The 17,845-nt window shown below is 45.4% G+C and overlaps 1 protein-coding gene across 1 annotated transcript; it reads right to left on the bottom strand.

Annotated features, from left to right (window-relative positions):
- Positions 1 to 2,298: 2,298 nt before the first annotated feature.
- On the bottom strand, positions 2,299 to 16,279 carry LOC133422910 (C-C chemokine receptor type 3-like). The gene is made up of 3 exons (XM_061712942.1): positions 16,262 to 16,279; positions 15,865 to 16,052; positions 2,299 to 3,302 (listed from the first exon to the last, which is right to left on the bottom strand). The coding sequence occupies exons 2-3, from the start codon at positions 16,032 to 16,034 to the stop codon at positions 2,450 to 2,452; spliced, it is 1,023 nt and encodes a 340-aa protein (XP_061568926.1). The 5' UTR covers positions 16,035 to 16,052; positions 16,262 to 16,279; the 3' UTR covers positions 2,299 to 2,449.
- Positions 16,280 to 17,845: the final 1,566 nt, after the last annotated feature.

The raw sequence follows: 17,845 nt of genomic DNA, 5'->3' as shown, positions 1-17,845 counted from the left end.
GGCATTTGACCGTGTCCCTCGTGCCATTCTGTGGGGGGTGCTGAGTGAGTATGGAGTCCGGGGCCCTCTACTAAGGGCTGTCCGGTCTCTGTATGATCGAAGCAGGAGTCTGGTTCGCATTGCCGGCAGTAAGTCAGACTTGTTCCCGGTGCATGTTGGACTCCGGCAGGGCTGCCTTTTGTCACCGGTCCTGTTCATAATTTTTATGGACAGGATTTCTAGGCGCAGCCAGGGGCCGGAGGGGATCCGGTTTGGGAACCTCAGGATTTCATCTCTGCTTTTTGCAGATGATGTTGTCCTGTTGGCTTCATCAGTCCGGGACCTCCAGCATGTGCTGGGGCGGTTTGCGGCCGAGTGCGACGCGGCAGGGATGAGAATCAGCACCTCCAAGACCGAGGCCATGGTTCTCGACCGGAAAAGGGTGGCATGCCTTCTCCGGGTGGGTGGGGAAGTCCTGCCTCAGGTGGAGGAGTTCAAGTATCTCGGGATCTTGTTCACGAGTGAGGGAACAATGGAGCGTGAGATTGACAGGCGGATCGGTGCAGCGTCCGCAGTAATGCGGTCGATGTACTGGACCGTCGTGGTAAAGAGGGAGCTGAGTCGAAAGGCGAAGCTCTCGATTTACCGGTCAATCTACGCCCCTACCCTCACCTATGGTCATGAACTTTGGGTAGTGACCGAAAGGACAAGATCGCGGATACAAGCGGCCGAGATGAGTTTCCTCCGCAGGGTGGCTGGACGCTCCCTTAGAGATAGGGTGAGGAGTTCGGTCACCCGGGAGGAGCTCGGAGTCGAGCCGCTACTCCTCCACATTGAGAGGAGTCAGCTGAGGTGGCTTGGGCATCTGTACCGGATGCCTCCTGGACGCCTCCCTAGGGAGGTGTTCCAGGCATGTCCCACCGGGAGGAGACCCCGGGGAAGACCCAGGACACGCTGGAGAGACTATGTCTCTCGGCTGGCTTGGGAATGCCTCGGACTCCCCCCGGAAGAGCTGGAGGAAGTGTCTGGGGTGAGGGAAGTCTGGGCATCCCTGCTGAGGCTGCTGCCCCCGCGACCCGGTAACGGATAAAGCGGGAGAAGATGAGTGAGTGAGTGAGGAGACTGGGCCCTCAACATTTCTTTTCACCCTAGCACTTCTCAGACTTCTAGTACAAGTCAGAATCCTATAACCTCCAGAAATTATCTGATGAGTTTTGAATTATATTTTCTGCCTCCGAGTGCCCGGAACATGCTGCCATTGGCTGTTTACAGTCAAAGCAAGGTGGGCTCTAGCCAAGCCCTTTGTGGTTCCCTTGTCCTAAACAATTGAATTTGGCCTTTTGAAGTACTGGCAATGAAGCATCATTAGTTGCAAATATTACTGACTCCCTTCTGAATATGTTGTGGAGTGTTATGTCTCTGTTTTTCATCCATAGGAAATACAGGGGGCTCCAAGGATGTCAAACCTGAATAAAGACAGACAACTGACTTCAATACAATGGGGATATTTTAATTAAATGCTTTAGATTTACAAAAGAAAAAAACAAAACAAATGAAATGAAAAAAACCCAGAAACAACTAAAAAGAAGCATTTAGTTTTCCTTTTCAAGCAGCCACCTGACTATTTTCCATGAAAAAAAACAACTTTGATGTAAAACATCATTAAGCAGATGAGAAAATTTGCTAGCGTCAGCTATGTTTCCAAATTCTAATTTTAGTGGTGCATATTTTTAACCTTAACTGTGTTCTGTTAAAGGCTTTACAATATGTTTCTCATTCATCTACTCACAAAAACATTGGTGCAGTGCACCTTAACATATACAAGCACATACAGTATTTAGTTACTTTCTTGTCTTTATTTTCTATTTATTTAACACACCAATATCACACTACAAAGGTAAAGATTGAGCCACCAACCCCCCACCCAGAAAACATCATATAAAAGTAGTTTCCGACTCACTATACAATTATCTGATCAAATATATTAAGGACCAACACCCTTAAACTGTAAGCCATGTCTCAGAAAATTAGAATATTGTGATAAAGTCCTTTATTTTCTGTAATGCAAAAATGTCATACATTCTGGATTCATTACAAATATTGCAAGCCTTTTATTATTTTAATATTGCTGATCATGGCTTACAGTTTAAGAAAACTCAAATATCCTATCTCAAAGAATTTGAATATTCTGGGAATCTTAATCTTAACTGTAAGCCATAATCAGCAATATTAAAATAATAAAAGACTTGCAATATTTCAGTTGATTTGTAATGAATCCAGAATGTATGACATTTTTGCATTACAGAAAATAAAGGGCTTTATCACAATATTCTAATTTTCTGAGACAGTCCTGTATTATAGAATACAACAGCTCTCTCAACATTTACAACATTCTCTCAACAGCTATGGTCTACAACTCTACTATGATTGTTTGTCTTTTCCCAGAAACAAATACATGGGAGACTTTGGACTAATATTCATTGGGTGTACTTTTTGTAAACATGTTAGTTCTGGTGGTATTACCGACAGAAATGTACTTCTTCAACCATGGGAAATGTTTCACCAGCAGCTGCCTGAAGTAATTCTGGAATTTTTTCCCCACAAATGTGTAGAAAAGGGGACTGATACAAAAGTACATATAGGCAATGGTACGAGTAACATGAAGGGCATAAACATGCTTCTGTACTTCCTCACAGGTAGTGGGTTCATCATAGATCAGTACCACAATGTTGAAAGGAGTCCAGCAAATGAAAAACAGCAATACAATGATGAAAATCAGCCTGACTGTCTTGAACTTGGTAGCTATTTTGGATGATATAACAGTGATCACAATCCTAACATAGCAGTAGATAATAACAACCAGAGGAAAGATTAGGAAAAGAAAAAGCTGAATGTAAAATCCAGATGTTCTCAGTTTGACCACATCAATATTAGGAAGATTACCTGCATATTCATCACACCAATTTGTTTCCATAAACACAAATGTGTTGTGGAGGATCATGGGTCTGATGCAAGCCAAGCCGCTGACCAGCCACACCACAGCACAAGAGATTACTGCATAGTTCCGATTCCTCATTTGCGGTGCAGCCAGAGAGTATACGACTGCAAGGTGTCGGTCAAAGGTCAGCAGGGTTAAAAAGAGGACAGAACTATAGAATCCCAGATAGTAGACACTGCCATTAATCTTACACATAACACCACCAAATATCCACTTGGAGAGCTGCATGTACACAGCTGTGAAGGGCAGGCTGCTCATGAAGATCAGGGAGGAAAACACCAAGTTCAGCAGCAGGATGTTGGTGACAGTGGTCAGCCGTTCGAACCTGGGAATGAACAAGTGAAAATGTTTGGCATCAGTGACCTTTATGTGGGTAGAGATACTGTACTGCATAATTTAAAATAGATTTTTTAATAAGGCAGAAATATTCAGCTGTTGGGATGTTTGGGGGCTATATATTGGAATACATGTCACTCTTGAGGAGATGGATACGGAAGAGTATTAGGGCCATGCAGGAGAAAAAATATTTGAGAGGGGAAGATTTTTTTGTATTGTGCACTTCGAGAAAAAAGTTGAAATGGCAAGAAAAAAGTCGAAATGTCGAGATTAATGTTGAAATACAATTTCGAGAAAAAAGTTGAAATGTCGAGATTAATGTTGAAATACAATTTCTTTCTCAACATTTCAACTTTTTTCTTGAAATTGTACTTCAAATCTTCCTCCTCTAAAATATTATTTTTATTTTTCTCCTGCCTGGCCCTAATACTCTTCCGTAGGGGACATACAATGTCAGCTGTTTTGTTTCAAGTTAACCCCTTGGCAAAACATGAATGCTGCACAAAATCTTAAAAATGACACATTTTTACAGAAAAATCTGACTTCCTTTATTTATTTGGAGTTAAGGAGTGGGTTAAGGAGGCTGACACCACCTCCACCTTTAAAACTAAACTTAAAACCTTTTTGTTGGCTTCCGGTTGGTGAGCAGATGGAGTAGACGTGTTTCGTGAGTGCTCCCGTAAATGCCAAACTTTTTAAACCACCAAGCCCTCAAACTTTCAAACTTTTTCCTTTAAAAGGGATTCCCTGTTGCTGTTTTTCTTTTTTTTTGTCTCGAACGAGCCCACTTACCTCCGAGATGGCTTCGAAGAGCGGCAAGTCGGGAAAAAAGGACGAGGCTGGCGCTGTCTTAACCCTGGCGGCCATTACCACGTTGCTGGAAGAACACCGCGCTGCCCTGGCCGCCGAGTTCAAAAATACTTTCAGTCAGCTCGACTCCAAACTCGACCAAACGCGGCTCGCGGTCGAGGACCATGGCCAACGGGTTTCGTCCCTTGAACTCGCCACAGAAGACCTCAGCCAGCGAGTTACGGACCTTGAAGGCATCTGCTCGACTCTACGGGATGATAATGCTCGGCTGAAGGCTAAGGTGGTGGATTTGGAAAGCCGAAGCAGAAGGCAGAACATCCGTATCCTGGGCTTACCGGAGTCGACCGAGGGCGGGTCTCCAACGGCTTTCTTCTCCAAGCTGCTGTGTGAGGTGTTCGGGAACGATACGCTGCCGTCACCGCCAGAGATAGACAGAGCGCACCGCTCGCTCGCCGCCAAGCCGGCCCCGGGACAGAGACCGCGTCCGGTCATCCTCCGCCTTCACCGGTACCAGACGAAAGATATCCTCATCAGGGAGGCGCGCCGGAGAGGAAAGGTGGAATATCGCGGCCACCCCATCCGGATAGTGGAGGATTACAGCCCCGAAGTTGCCAGCCAACGAGCGGAATACAGCGGAGTCATGTCGGAGCTCTACCAGCTGGGTCTGAGGCCGGCACTGCTCTTCCCCGCCCGGCTCCGGCTCACGCTGTCCGGGGGGGCCAGGAAGTGGATCGGCTCCGTGGATGAGGCGCGCAAATTCATCACGAGTCGCAGCAAAACTTCAAACCCACCGTAACGGGACCGTTGGAGGCTGCCACGGCTCCGCCTGCAGCCCGGTGCGGCTCACTGACGCTCACGGACTGACTTTTTTTTTTCTCTCTCTCTTTTTTTTTTTTTTTTTTTTTTTTTTTACGTGAGCCACATTATTCCTGAGGGGAGGGTGAGTAACCCCGCGACAACCAGTATTTTCTCTGTTGTTAGTTTGACTGCCCTTTTGCAAATATTATTAATTTGCAGTTGTTTTTGGCTATTTGAGGGAAGGGGGAAAATAAGTGGTGAAGAGGGAGAGAGAAAAAAGAAAAAAAAAAAAAAAAGCTTTTCCGATTTACCTATAAGTTTTGTAATAATTGTAAGCTGTTAACCTTACTTTTACGCTGCTTAAGTCGGACGTTTTATATTTTATATTTTTGTACAAATATTTCTGGGCTCATATCGGGACTTCCAGGTCAAGATTTGAGAGGGTATTTCTTTTTTTTATTTATATCTACACGTTTTAAGGTGCTAATATGTATACACCCATGATACGGGAGCAAAAGCTATTAGTGTGTAGGATTGGAAGATGCGTTATTGCACTTTGTTTGTTCTAAAGAGCTTGCTGCTTTTTTTTTATTTTTCTATAGCAGCTGTCTTAGTTGGGGGGGGGTGGGTCGGGGGGATATGTCACTGCCAGAAACTTTGCATTAACTCTTTTCAACTCATTACTTAATGTGGGTCACATTCAACCTCCTTTCCGTTTTCTTTTTTTCTGCCTAGGTCATTGTGCACACCTAATTTTTCTTCTTAGATATTATGAGTAGATACTTGAAGTTGGTGAGCTGGAATGTTAAGGGTCTGAATCACCCTGTTAAAAGGAAGAGGATCTTCTCACATCTAAAACACCTTAAAACAGAAATAGCCTTTCTACAAGAAACTCATATTCGCAGTTCTGATAATAGCCGCCTGTTCCCGAGGTGGTCAGGGCAGAGATTTCACTCCTCCTTTCAAGCTAAGGCCCGAGGAGTTTCAGTTCTGATCAGTCAGGATGTTTCATTTGAGCAGCACAATGTGATTTCTGACAAGTTTGGTCGCTACGTGATCGTTTCTGGGAAATTATTCAATACATTGGTCGTACTTGTGAACGTTTATGCCCCTAATTCAGATGATGCAGTCTTTTTTGAACGACTGTTTTCACTGCTCCCTGACCTTAATACATATTCTCTCATACTGGGTGGGGATTTTAATTGCTGGCTCGACCCAGTCCTAGACCGATCCTCTACCAACCCCGGCACAGCAAGTAAGTCAGCCCGTCTTATTCAGGCGTTCCTTTCTGACTACGGTGTTTGTGATGTGTGGCGTTCTTTACATCCATGTGACAGAGAATACTCCTTTTTCTCACAAGTGCACCACACATACTCGAGGATTGATTATTTTTTTATTGATAATCAACTGATTCCCCTGGTTCATTCCTGTGCTTATCAGAGCATTGTCATTTCCGACCACGCTCCTGTGGTTCTAACCATGTCCCTTCCTGACCTACCTCAGAGAGACAGACAGTGGCGATTCAATTCAACTCTGCTGTCGGACACAAATTTTATTAAATCTATGGAAACGGAAATAGCCTTTTTCCTATCCACGAATATGACTCCAGGAATGTCTAGTCTAACTGTCTGGGACTCCCTCAAGGCTTATCTCCGGGGACAGATTATATCCTACACTGCTAGGGTGAGGCAAAAATCTTATAGGGAGCGATCAGACCTTGCCCGCCAAATCAAAGAGGTCGATGAAGAATATTCTCGGACTAAATCCCCAGATCTTTACAAAAAGCGGCTAGAACTTAAAACTAAATTTGACCTGCTTACCACTCACCCAATTGAACAGTCACTTCTGAAAAGTAAAACCAGGTTTTATGTTTATGGAGACAAATCTGACAAATTATTAGCCAACCAACTTAAAGGCTCTAAGGCTAAACAAAATATTTCTAAGATTCGATTACCAAATGGCCATGTAACTACAGACCACTTACTCATAAATGAAGCATTCAGGGACTTTTATACCCAGCTATACACCTCGGAATCTCAGACTGATCGAGATGAGATTGCGGACTTTTTAAATAGTCTTAGTATTCCCAGTCTTTCACCAGATCTAAGGAAGACATTAGAAGAACCGATATCCCTGATGGAAATTACTCGAGCCATTTCTTCACTGCAGTCGGGTAAATGTCCTGGCCCTGATGGCTTCCCGGCGGAATTTCTAAAGAAATTTTCTACTCTGCTTTCCCCACTGCTATCTACAGTTCTTTCAGAATCCTTCAGCCACGGTTCCCTCCCTCCTTCTTTTTCGGAGGCCTGCATCACCCTCATAGCTAAAAAAGGGAAGGATCCTACTGAATGCGCCTCCTACAGGCCCATCTCCCTATTAAACACAGATGCTAAAATCCTAGCTAAAGTCCTAGCCCATAGGCTGGAGAATGCCCTCCCCACAATTATATCTGAAGACCAAACTGGCTTCATTAAAGGTAGGCAGTCTTACTTCAACACAAGGCGACTGTTCAATATTATCTACTCTGCCTCTGAGGCTATCCCTGAATGCGTTGTCTCTCTGGATGCGGAGAAGGCATTTGATCGCGTCCAATGGGATTATCTCTTTGCTGTGCTGGACAGGTTTGGTTTTGGTCCGAACTTTGCTCTGTGGATTAAACTTCTCTATTTACACCCAACAGCCTCAATTCGTACTAACTCTCAACGGTCAAAACCATTTAATCTGCATCGTGGAACCCGTCAGGGGTGCCCCCTTAGTCCCATGCTTTTTGACATGGCTATCGAACCGCTTGCCACAGCGCTCCGATCTTGTGAGGATGTGTCCGGTATCTGGAGAGGTGGCAGGGAACATAAGGTCTCGCTTTATGCCGATGACCTCTTGCTTTTCATCTCTCACCCTCTGGCCTCATTACCCCCTGCGCTGTCACTTCTCAGTCAGTTTGGGAAACTCTCAGGCTATAAACTGAATCTCAGCAAAAGTGAGCTTTTCCCTACCAATCTCGAATCGCATGCTTTAGACCTTTCCAATTTTCCCTTTAAAATCGCAAATGACAAATTCTCCTATTTAGGCATATCTGTGACAAGGAAACACAAAGACCTGCTCCAAGAGAATCTTATCTCATTGTTAAATGAGACCAAACAAACCCTTACACAATGGTCACCCCTGTCAATGTCTCTTGTGGGTCGCATCAATTCAGTTAAAATGACCATTTTACCTAAATTTTTGTACCTTTTCCAGACCTTACCACTCTTTATTCCTGGTTCTTTTTTTCAGTCCCTTGACTCAGTTATATCTACATACCTATGGCGGGGTAAACGGCCACGTTTGAACAAAACTCACCTTCAAAAAATTAAGTCTGCAGGTGGTCTGGCCCTCCCAAACTTTCGTTATTATTATTGGGCTGCTAACCTGCGCTGCCTTGCATTCTGGTCCTTCTACTGCGACGGCGCTGACCGCCCTGACTGGGTGGCGATGGAGTTACATCCAACTGATGACCTGTCAATTCCTGCCCTACTCGGCTCCTCACTTCCACTTCCTTCACTTAAATCAATCAAAAACCCAGTGGTTAAACATTCTCTTAGAATTTGGGCCCAATTTAGGAAGTTTTTTGGTTTTCACAGCTTCTCTCTTCTTAGCCCCATTGCATCAAATCACTCTTTCAAACCATCCCTTGAGGACCCCACCTTCCAGGAATGGCACAGGAGGGGTATGATTCGTTTTAGCGATATGTTCATAGACGGCACCGTGGCATCTTTTGAGCAGTTAAGTAGTAAATTCAGCCTTCCAAAATCACATTTCTTTAGGTATCTTCAGGCTAGACATTTTGTTCTTTCCCAGACACCCAGCCCTGGTGCATCGATAGGCTCGACCACAGTTGACAAAGTTCTTGCCACAGACCCATTCAAAAAGGGGCTCATTTCGTCTTTCTATGACATGTTGCTGGATCTTAGGAGTGCCCCTACAGATAAACTCAAAGCAGCATGGGAGCAGGACTTAGGGCTTCCCTTATCAGAGGATACCTGGGAGTCCATACTCAAACTGGTTAATACAACCTCCCTGTGCGCACGTCACTGCTTAATTCAGTTTAAAGTGGTACACAGGGCTCATATTTCAAAAGCAAAGTTATCCTCCATGTACCCAGATATTAGTCCATACTGTGTAAGATGTAAGGTAGCAGAAGCCTCTCTCATCCACATGTACTGGTCCTGCCCATGTCTAAACAAGTACTGGATGGAAGTCTTTCATACTCTCTCTCTGGTGCTTAAAATCAGATTAGAACCAAACCCACTGACTGCCCTGTTTGGGGTCATGGAGGGAGGAAGGAAGTTAACCACTGCACAGGGGCACACTTTGTCTTTTGCCTCCCTTTTGGCTCGTCGGGCAATTCTGTTCAGGTGGAAGGATCCCTTCCCTCCTACTCGTGCGCAATGGCTGGAAGACATCATGTCCTGCTTAAAACTGGAGAAAATTAGATACTCGCTTCAGCAATCAAATAAGTTCCAGAAAGTGTGGGGACCTTTTCTAGAAGCATTCCAGACCCTGTGAACTATACTTCATATTTCTTTTATATTCCTAGTGCAGGCTTTTGATGTTAGAGTGACCTCATATTGTGATTAGTAATCTGGCAGTGACAGGGGAGGGATTAGTTTGGTCTGTAGTTTGTTTTTGTTACTATTTTATATTTTTTCATACTGTTTAATTGTTTTTTATATTCTGTACACTGGTGTATGCTATGATTAACATGCCCATGCCTAATCAAAATGTTTGTAATTGACATGCAGCATTTCACCTTTTTTATTTTGTGAAAATTTTAATAAAAAGATCTTGAATTAAAAAAAAAACCTTTTTGTTTAGTAAAGCCTATAGTTAGTGTTTAATAAACCTCTAGCTGGTGTTAGTAAATCTCTAGGTAATGTAAACTCGAGTGTGTTAGAGTCAGTAGTCATAGTTGTTGTTCTCCATGGACCGCCACCTTGCCGTGGTGGAGAGCCTTGCGTGTTCCAATGAACCTAAGAGCGATGCCGTCAGGAGCTTCTGCTCCTGGTAGATTCAACCATGGCGGTAAGGTCGAAGGGGAGGTTCCAGACAAAGTGCGGTCCAAAGACCTCAACGGTGGAAGTGGCGAAGGATGACACTATAAGTCACAACGGCACTGAAGGCGGATGAAAGCTGCAACAGAGGGTGGTCTCCAGTCGTCATGGACTCCATGCCATTGGATCCAGGCCCCTCTCTGCCAAGGACCGTGTGGTGGCTGCAGGCGCATCAGTCTCCCCACGCTAAAAGACGTCACGCGCAGGCGTCCTCCTGAAGGGAACCTATTCCATTTTACATCCTGGACAGACAAAGTCCTGTGGCGATCAGGAAGTGGTAACGGGGACAGGACAGTGAAGTCTGGCAGTCCCTAGCCACAACCTGGCACACAGGCGGTGGGTGTCAGATTCAGTCGTTAATCTCTTGGACTGAGGCAGAAGAGTTTCTCGGCAGCTGCACCCATGACTGAGCAGCCCTATTCAGGATCCACTCTGCTCACCCCAGTAGGGGAAGGGGTTAGAAAAGGTACCCTAAACATAGCCTGCCTCGCAACATCCTGTCTGGAATACCGCATCCAGAGGGATCACCACCACGCGGTCAGAAACACAGAAAACAGTTACACATTGGAGCCTGGAACGTGCGGACCCTCACGGACAACCAAGCCAGTGATCGACCTGAAAGGCGAACTGCCATCATCTCCAGAGAGCTTCGGAAGTTCAAAATTGACATAGCAGCACTCTCCGAGACCCGACTGGCCGATGAAGGGCAGCTGAAGGAGGAAAAAGGTGGCTATACTTTCTTCTGGAAAGGAAAGCCTGCAAGTGAGCCACGAATCCACGGTGTGGGTTTTGCTATTAAGAACTGCCTCATCAACCACCTCCATGAACTCCCTGTTGACATCAACGAGCGCCTAATGACCATACGTCTGATGCTTGCTAGCAGTCAGATGGCCACCGTTATTAGTGCCTACGCACCAACCCTTGATGCACAGGACGAAGTTAAGGAGGCCTTCTATGCTGACCTGGATAATGTCCTATCTGAAGTCCCCAAGGAGGACAGGCTAATCCTGCTTGGAGACTTCAATGCCAGAGTGGGTCGAAACCACCACCTATGGCAGGGTACGCTGGGGAGAGAAGGGGTTTGAAACACAAACTCCAACGGCACACTACTGCTAACCAAGTGCTCAGAGCACAACCTGGTCATCACCAACACACTTTTCCGTCAGAAAACCAAGTTCAAAACATCATGGATGCATCCTCGCTCCAAACTGTGGCACCTCATAGACTATGTCATTGTCCGCTCTAAAGACCGCCGCGATGTCCTTAACACCAGAGCAATGACCAGTGCAGATGACTGCTGGACTGACCACCGCCTCATTCGCTCCATCATGTCTATCCGCTTAATGCGGAAAAGACGGATGCAGAAAAGACAGTGCCAGCCAAAAATTAACATCGAGCTGCTGAGTGACACTACCTACCAACAACAGCTGCAGGAGGCTCTTAGCGCAGCGTTGCCCAAACAGTACCCAGAGGATACTGAAACACACTGGAGCACACTTTCCACCGCCATAATGAACTCCTGCAAAAAGATCCTTGGTCTCAAAAAGCGGAGGCATCAAGACTGGTACGATGAGAATGACACCGAGATTCAGCGAATAATTGACATCAAGCGACAAGCTTTCATCACCTGGCAGAATGACATCCACTGCAAGGTGAAGAGACTAGCCCATGCCAAAGCGAAGGCAGCTGTCCAAACGCAGGTTAGGAAACTGAAGAACCAGTGGTGGACAAAGAAGGCTCTGGAAATCGAGCAGCTCGCTGACTCTGGAGACACGAGAGGTTTCTTCGATGCCACAAGAGCGGTGTATGGTCCCAGCTACCGCTGCCTAACCCCCCTTCGCTCAAAGGATGGCCTTTTGCTGCTGAAGGACAAGGAGGCAATCGCAAACAGGTGGAGAGAACACTATGAGGATCTCCTAAACAGGGACACCACACCTGAGATGGAGGCTCTTGAACAACTCCCTCAACAACCCATTGCAGAAAGCATGGGAGAACCACCTAGCTTGGATGAGGTGCAGGATGCCTTAGGAAAGATGAGAAACAACAAGGCTGCTGGGCCCGATGGCATCCCAGCAGAAGTCCTAAAGAAAGGCGGACCCGATCTCCTTGAGCACATCCATGCACTGCTTCTCAAGATATGGAAAGAAGAGGAAATCCCTCCACAGCTCAGGGATGCCTTAATCGTCTCCATATTTAAGAAGGGAGACAAGGCAGACTGCGGGAACTACCGTGGCATCTCTCTCCTTTCCACCATAGGGAAAGCCCTCGCTCGGGTCTTGGCCAACAGACTCACCCCCCTGTCAGAAAGCATCCTTCCTGAGTCTCCTGAGTGGATTTCGCCCAAGCAGAGGCACCACAGACATGATCTTCATTGCCCGACAACTGCAAGAAAAATGCCGGGAACAAAATCAACCATTATACATGGCCTTCATAGACCTAACTAAAGCCTTCGATTCAGTAAACCGTCAGGCCCTCTGGTTGGTTCTGGCAAAGATTGGCTGCCCAGAAAAATACATCCGGGTACTGAGACTGCTGCATCACAACATGTCAGCCACGGTACTCAGCGGCAGTGGAGACGAAACGGAACCCTTCAGGGTTGACACAGGTGTCAAGCAAGGATGCGTTATCGCTCCAACACTATTCTCCATCTTTGTTGCTGCTATCCTCCACCTCGCAAGCATGCATCTGCCCCAGGGAGTCAAAATCATGTACAGAACCGACGGCCAACTCCTTAACATCAATAGAATCAGGGCTAAAGGTCAGACCACCACCATATCCATCATGGAGCTGCAGTATGCGGACGATAATGCCCTTGTAGCCCTCTCGGAAGAGGACCTACAGTGTATTCTCTCTGCCTTCGCAAAGGCATACAAACAGCTTGGCCTAGCCATCAATATAAAAAAGACACAAATCCTCCACCAACCACCACCAAGCAGCAGTGCACCTGTCCTCCCCCCAAACATCTCAATTGACAACATCCGACTGGAAAATGTGGATCACTTCCCATATCTCGGCAGCCTCCTGTCATCTAAAGCCATCATTGATGACGAAATTAACCATCGCCTCGGCTGTGCCAGTGGGGCTTTTTCAAGGCTAAAGAAGCGAGTCTTCGAGAATCGCGACCTCCAAGGAAAGACCAAAATCCTGGTCTACAAAGCTGTGGTGCTCCCCACCCTTCTGTATGGGTCAAAAGCCTGGACCACCTACAGCAGGCACTTAAAGGCACTCGAAACCTACCATCAGCGATGCCTCCGGAAAATCCTCAGGATCAACTGGGAGGACCGACGCACCAATACCAGCGTCCTGGAGGAGGCTGGCCTGCCCACCATCACTGCCACCATTGCCCAAAACCAGCTTATATGGACTGGTCATGTAGTCCGAATGCCTGACTCTCACCTCCCAAAACAAGTCCTTTATTCCCAGCTTGCTGAAGGGAAACGGGCCCCAGGAGGTCAAAAGAAGAGGGTCAAGGACAACATAAAGGCAAACCTGAAGAAGTGTCACATAAACCTTAAATCCTGGGAAGACAAGGCAACAGACAGGACGACCTGGAGAAACCTTGTCCGTGAGGGTGCTGCACAATATAACGACGACCTCCACCATGCTGCACAAGACAAGCGCAGACGCAGAAAGGAGAGAGCCTCCACCAAACAGGCCCAACCCAGACCCACCACCACCACATTCCCCTGTCCACACTGCACCAGAGTAATCGGGTCCAGGATCGGCCTCTACGCCCACCTGAAGACCCACAAGGACCAGGAAGGAGGACAGTCATACTCGACTACGAGTGACCGCCGATGATGATGAGTCATAGTTGCAGCTATAGAACAAGACTAAAATAGTTAGTCTCAAATATAGCTTCATGGTAGATATGCTGCTATAGGCTTATGCTGCAGAGGGGACCGACATGATCCACTGGGCGGTGCCTCTCACCCTTCTTCTCCTCTCCTTTTCCCTTCGTCTCTTCTCCATTTCCATTTTTATTTATTATAAATATCTCATAGCTATCATTTTTGTCCATCGTTCCTGTAGTTTCTTGTGCCGGCCCCCCTTTATTCTCTTTTGTGCATGTTTGCAGGCTGGAGCCTCGGGAGCTGCGTTCTGGCCTGTGTTCCCAGCCCCCCCCCATCCCCGGTCATCCCGTTGCTGCTTCCACCTGCCTACGTGGATGTCTGCTGGGTGCTGCTGACTTAAGGCTTTTCTCCCACTATGGGAGTTTTTACCTGCCATTGTTTATGTAATAATTGCTCGGGGGTTTATGTTTATGTCTATGTTCATGTTCATGTTCTGGATCTCTGGAAAGCATCTAGAGACAACATCTGTTGTATTAGATGCTATACAAATAAAATTGAATTGAATTGAAAAAAACTGCTCAGAGAAATATATCAATCTATTACAAGAAATCTTTCATCAAAAGGGTTGCGTATAACACTTAAAATCTGCAAAACAGCATTCTGAAGTCAAAGGGGTTTGGTAGTGTAATTTTACACAAGATGAGGAGGCCTGGTTCAGTTATTTTATTAATCCCCAAAGGGAAATGAATCAAGATCAACTCCCTTCACAACCTAACACAAGTGTACTCAGTGTACAGCGGATCACCACAGTCTGCACATCGATCTGGTATTTTGTCACGTGCTAATACTTCAGCGGGAGCTCTCCATGTCTGGTTTCCATGCGCAGGGTTCACATCAAGCTTCAGTTTTGGACGAGTAGAATAGGTAAAGCTCAAAGGGTCTCAAAGTAATTTCCCAACAATCAGCATCCAACCTACAGGTAACATTATCGCCAAATGCCATGTGTTGTTGGCTGTTTGAAGGATGATTCTGAAAAGGATGATTTGATTCTTACTGGCTACACACCAAAAGTCTTTCATTTTTCATGGTGTAAGATTGAAGCAGTGAATGAGAAATTACACCATCAGGTCGGCCAGGTTGGATTAGTACGGAAGAGTATTAGGGCCATGCAGGAGAAAAATATTTGAGAGGGGAAGATTTTTCTTTTATTGTGCATTTCGAGAAAAAAGTCGAAATGTCGAGAAAAAAGTTGAAATGTTGAGATTAATGTTGAAATACAATTTCGAGAATAGTCGAAATTTCAACTTTATTCACGAAATTTTGACTTTTTCTCGACTTTTCAACTTTTTTCTCGAAATTGTACATGGGAGCATGACCATGTTCTACTGAAATGGTCAAGAGATAACTAAGACGGTTCAAGGTCAGTGTAGGTGGCTCTCTTTCAGCCTGGGTGCTTGTAGGTTTTAAAATTATCATTAAACTCTTCCATGTACCAATTTTGATAAATATTCAAAATTCCTGGGTGAAATGTTGTGGTGAGACGTGAAGGTATTCAAGCAAACTCAAATGATGTGAAACAATGTTGTAAAAACAGAAGATTAAAATTCCTCCGCAATGATGTCAATGCCATAGAAAGTGTAATTAAGTTACTGTTGATAGACATGGTTCTTAAACCTCTGAATCCTGGAAAAATGTTTTTAGTTTTTCCACATAGTTTCTGCTTTTTGACTTAGTTTTGGTAAAATAATGGATTAAAAGATGTTAAATGGCATGTGCTGACATTGTTTACAGTTAATAATCAGTTTTTTTGTTGTTGTTGTTCTTGTTAATATATTGATACACAAAACCGTTAATATTGAGAAAGGCTCTTCCTTTTCACATTGCTATTTGGACCCAAACCCTTCAAAATAAGGGTTTCATATATGATGTACAGTATATTTTATGGCTTATCTAAAAGTGTATATGCTACATAAGTCGAAAGTATGTCAGTGAGGCATTCTAATGTTTTTTTTAATATTCTGTTTGAATAATTAATTCTGCAGATCGTTGGTCCACTCACCGATGGATGATAATTAGCACCATCCCGTTGCCAAGAAGACTGAAGATGAACATAAAGTAGTAGAGGATGGATATCTGAGCGCCCAGATCGTTGCCAAATTCAACGTCACATGGTGTTTTGGTGGGATATGAGTCAGTACCATAGTCATAAATAAACGGTGTTGTTTCCATCTTTGGGTCCAGAAAAACCTGTAAGACACAACAATGCAGTAGTCATACATTGTGTTTCAAGAACATAGTAAAATTGAAAATCTACCCGTCAGTAATCTATATTTGCTTATTCTGGGGAAACTAATTTAAAATATATTTTTAGGTGTTTAACAAAGAAAAGTGAGATTATGTTTTTAACAGAGGAACCTGGCCCTAAAAGAAGATGTCAACATTTATTTGTGTCTTACCTCCTGGCCAGTTGATGGGGTTCTTCTCGTCTGAGAAAATGCACGGAAATCTAATCTGATGTAAGGTGCGGTACAAGCCACTTTATTAAGTAATCAAGCTAGAGGAAGTGTGGAGGAGGAGATTATTTGTGTTTGTGTGTGTGTGTGCGTAAATATGTTCCTTCTTTTTGAGGGTGTGAACATTGTAGAATGATTTGCTGAAAAGTCCAACAAAACAACTTCCCTTCACTTCATTTATTAATTTGTTCCTTGAAGGGCAATTAGGTTTGCAGCAGATATAGGCCGGGTTTCCCAGATCCGACCTCTCTTAAGGATTTAAAGGAGCATGATGCAGGATTGAGGCAGGACTTATGAAAAAAATGCGTATACGTTTTAAGTTTTCTAGTAATAATGTCAGATGAAGCGTTCCAAACCAAAAAGAATGATCCCTCTAGTGTATCTCTCCGTTGCCTTGAACAGACTGTGTGCTGCAAAATGTGCTGCAATTCGGGCCCAAATTTCCCGCGCTGTCCTGCGGATGTGACGTCAAATGACGCTGCATGCGCGTTCTCCCCGTTCTCCCGTGCCAGCTTCGCTGTTGGCTGCAGTACCCCCGACGGCCTTCGTGGTGAAGGGTGGCGCTAGAGAGTCTCATTTCTTAAAAGGAGCCTCATGCTCCTTTAAGAAGGCTCCAAAGAAGGTTTCAACCAAGAAGGGACCCTAAGATACGGGTGTTTCCCAGATGACTTCTTAACACCGTTCTCAGGACCGTTCTTAGGACCGCTCTTAAGATCGCTCTTTAAAGGAGCTGTCCACCACCGCGGTTCTGAAACCAAATCAATCGATGCCAGGCAAATCGATCACCGATCACTATCAGCGCATTTTCACACGCAGCACTGCTACCTAACGCACTAATTCCCTGCTGCATGTGCGTTATGTGTGTTATAATGAAAAACTAAGATGATAAATATACTTTAATGACCCTTTTTCATGATGAAAACAAGACTGGAACTAAATAAGAAGTAGTCTTGGTAAGAGAATAATGAGGAAATGTATTGTTTTTATTAAATGTGAAAGATGGACGAAAGGACAAATTAACTTAACGATCAGCATATAGGACCACATTGTATCCTCCTGACTAGTAAAACAGAATCCTTCACCTCAAAAAAATATTCTGAAGTTTATTTAGCTGCTTGACCTTTTTCACAGCAGAATCTTGCATTCATCAACGTTGCGCTCGGGCACGGCGCAGGAGGATCGGTGTCACGGCTGCCACACTCCGTGACACCAACGCCTTGCTCAGTCCGGTGCCGTCCCCCAACACCTCCAGGAAGCTCCCCACGGTCCCCCACCACCTCCAGGAAGCTCCCCACTGTCCCCCACCACCTCCAGGAAGCTCCCCACTGTCCCCCACCAGCTCCAGGAAGCTCCCCACTGTCCCCCACCACCTCCAGGAAGCTCCCCACCGTCCCCCACCACCTCCAGGAAGCTCCCGTCCCCCACCACCTCCAGGAAGCTCCCGTCCCCCACCACCTCCAGGAAGCTCCCGTCCCCCACCACCTCCAGGAAGCTCCCGTCCCCCACCACCTCCAGGAAGCTCCTCAC

This window comes from Cololabis saira, chromosome 22 (assembly GCF_033807715.1).
Source record: "Cololabis saira isolate AMF1-May2022 chromosome 22, fColSai1.1, whole genome shotgun sequence".
Taxonomy (NCBI): domain Eukaryota; kingdom Metazoa; phylum Chordata; class Actinopteri; order Beloniformes; family Belonidae; genus Cololabis; species Cololabis saira.
The sequence above is the reverse complement of the archived record's forward strand: the minus strand, read 5'-3'. Positions and strand labels throughout refer to the sequence as shown.

What these genes read in the sequence shown, in the direction of transcription:
- LOC133422910 (XM_061712942.1), bottom strand. Translation starts at nt 16,034, where the DNA reads ATGGAAACAACACCGTTTATTTATGACTATGGTACTGACTCATATCCC. An exon ending in GTGCTAATTATCATCCATCG is followed by an intron (nt 3,303 to 15,864) that starts GTGAGTGGACCA and finishes GTTCATTCCCAG; the next exon opens with GTTCGAACGGCTGACCACTG.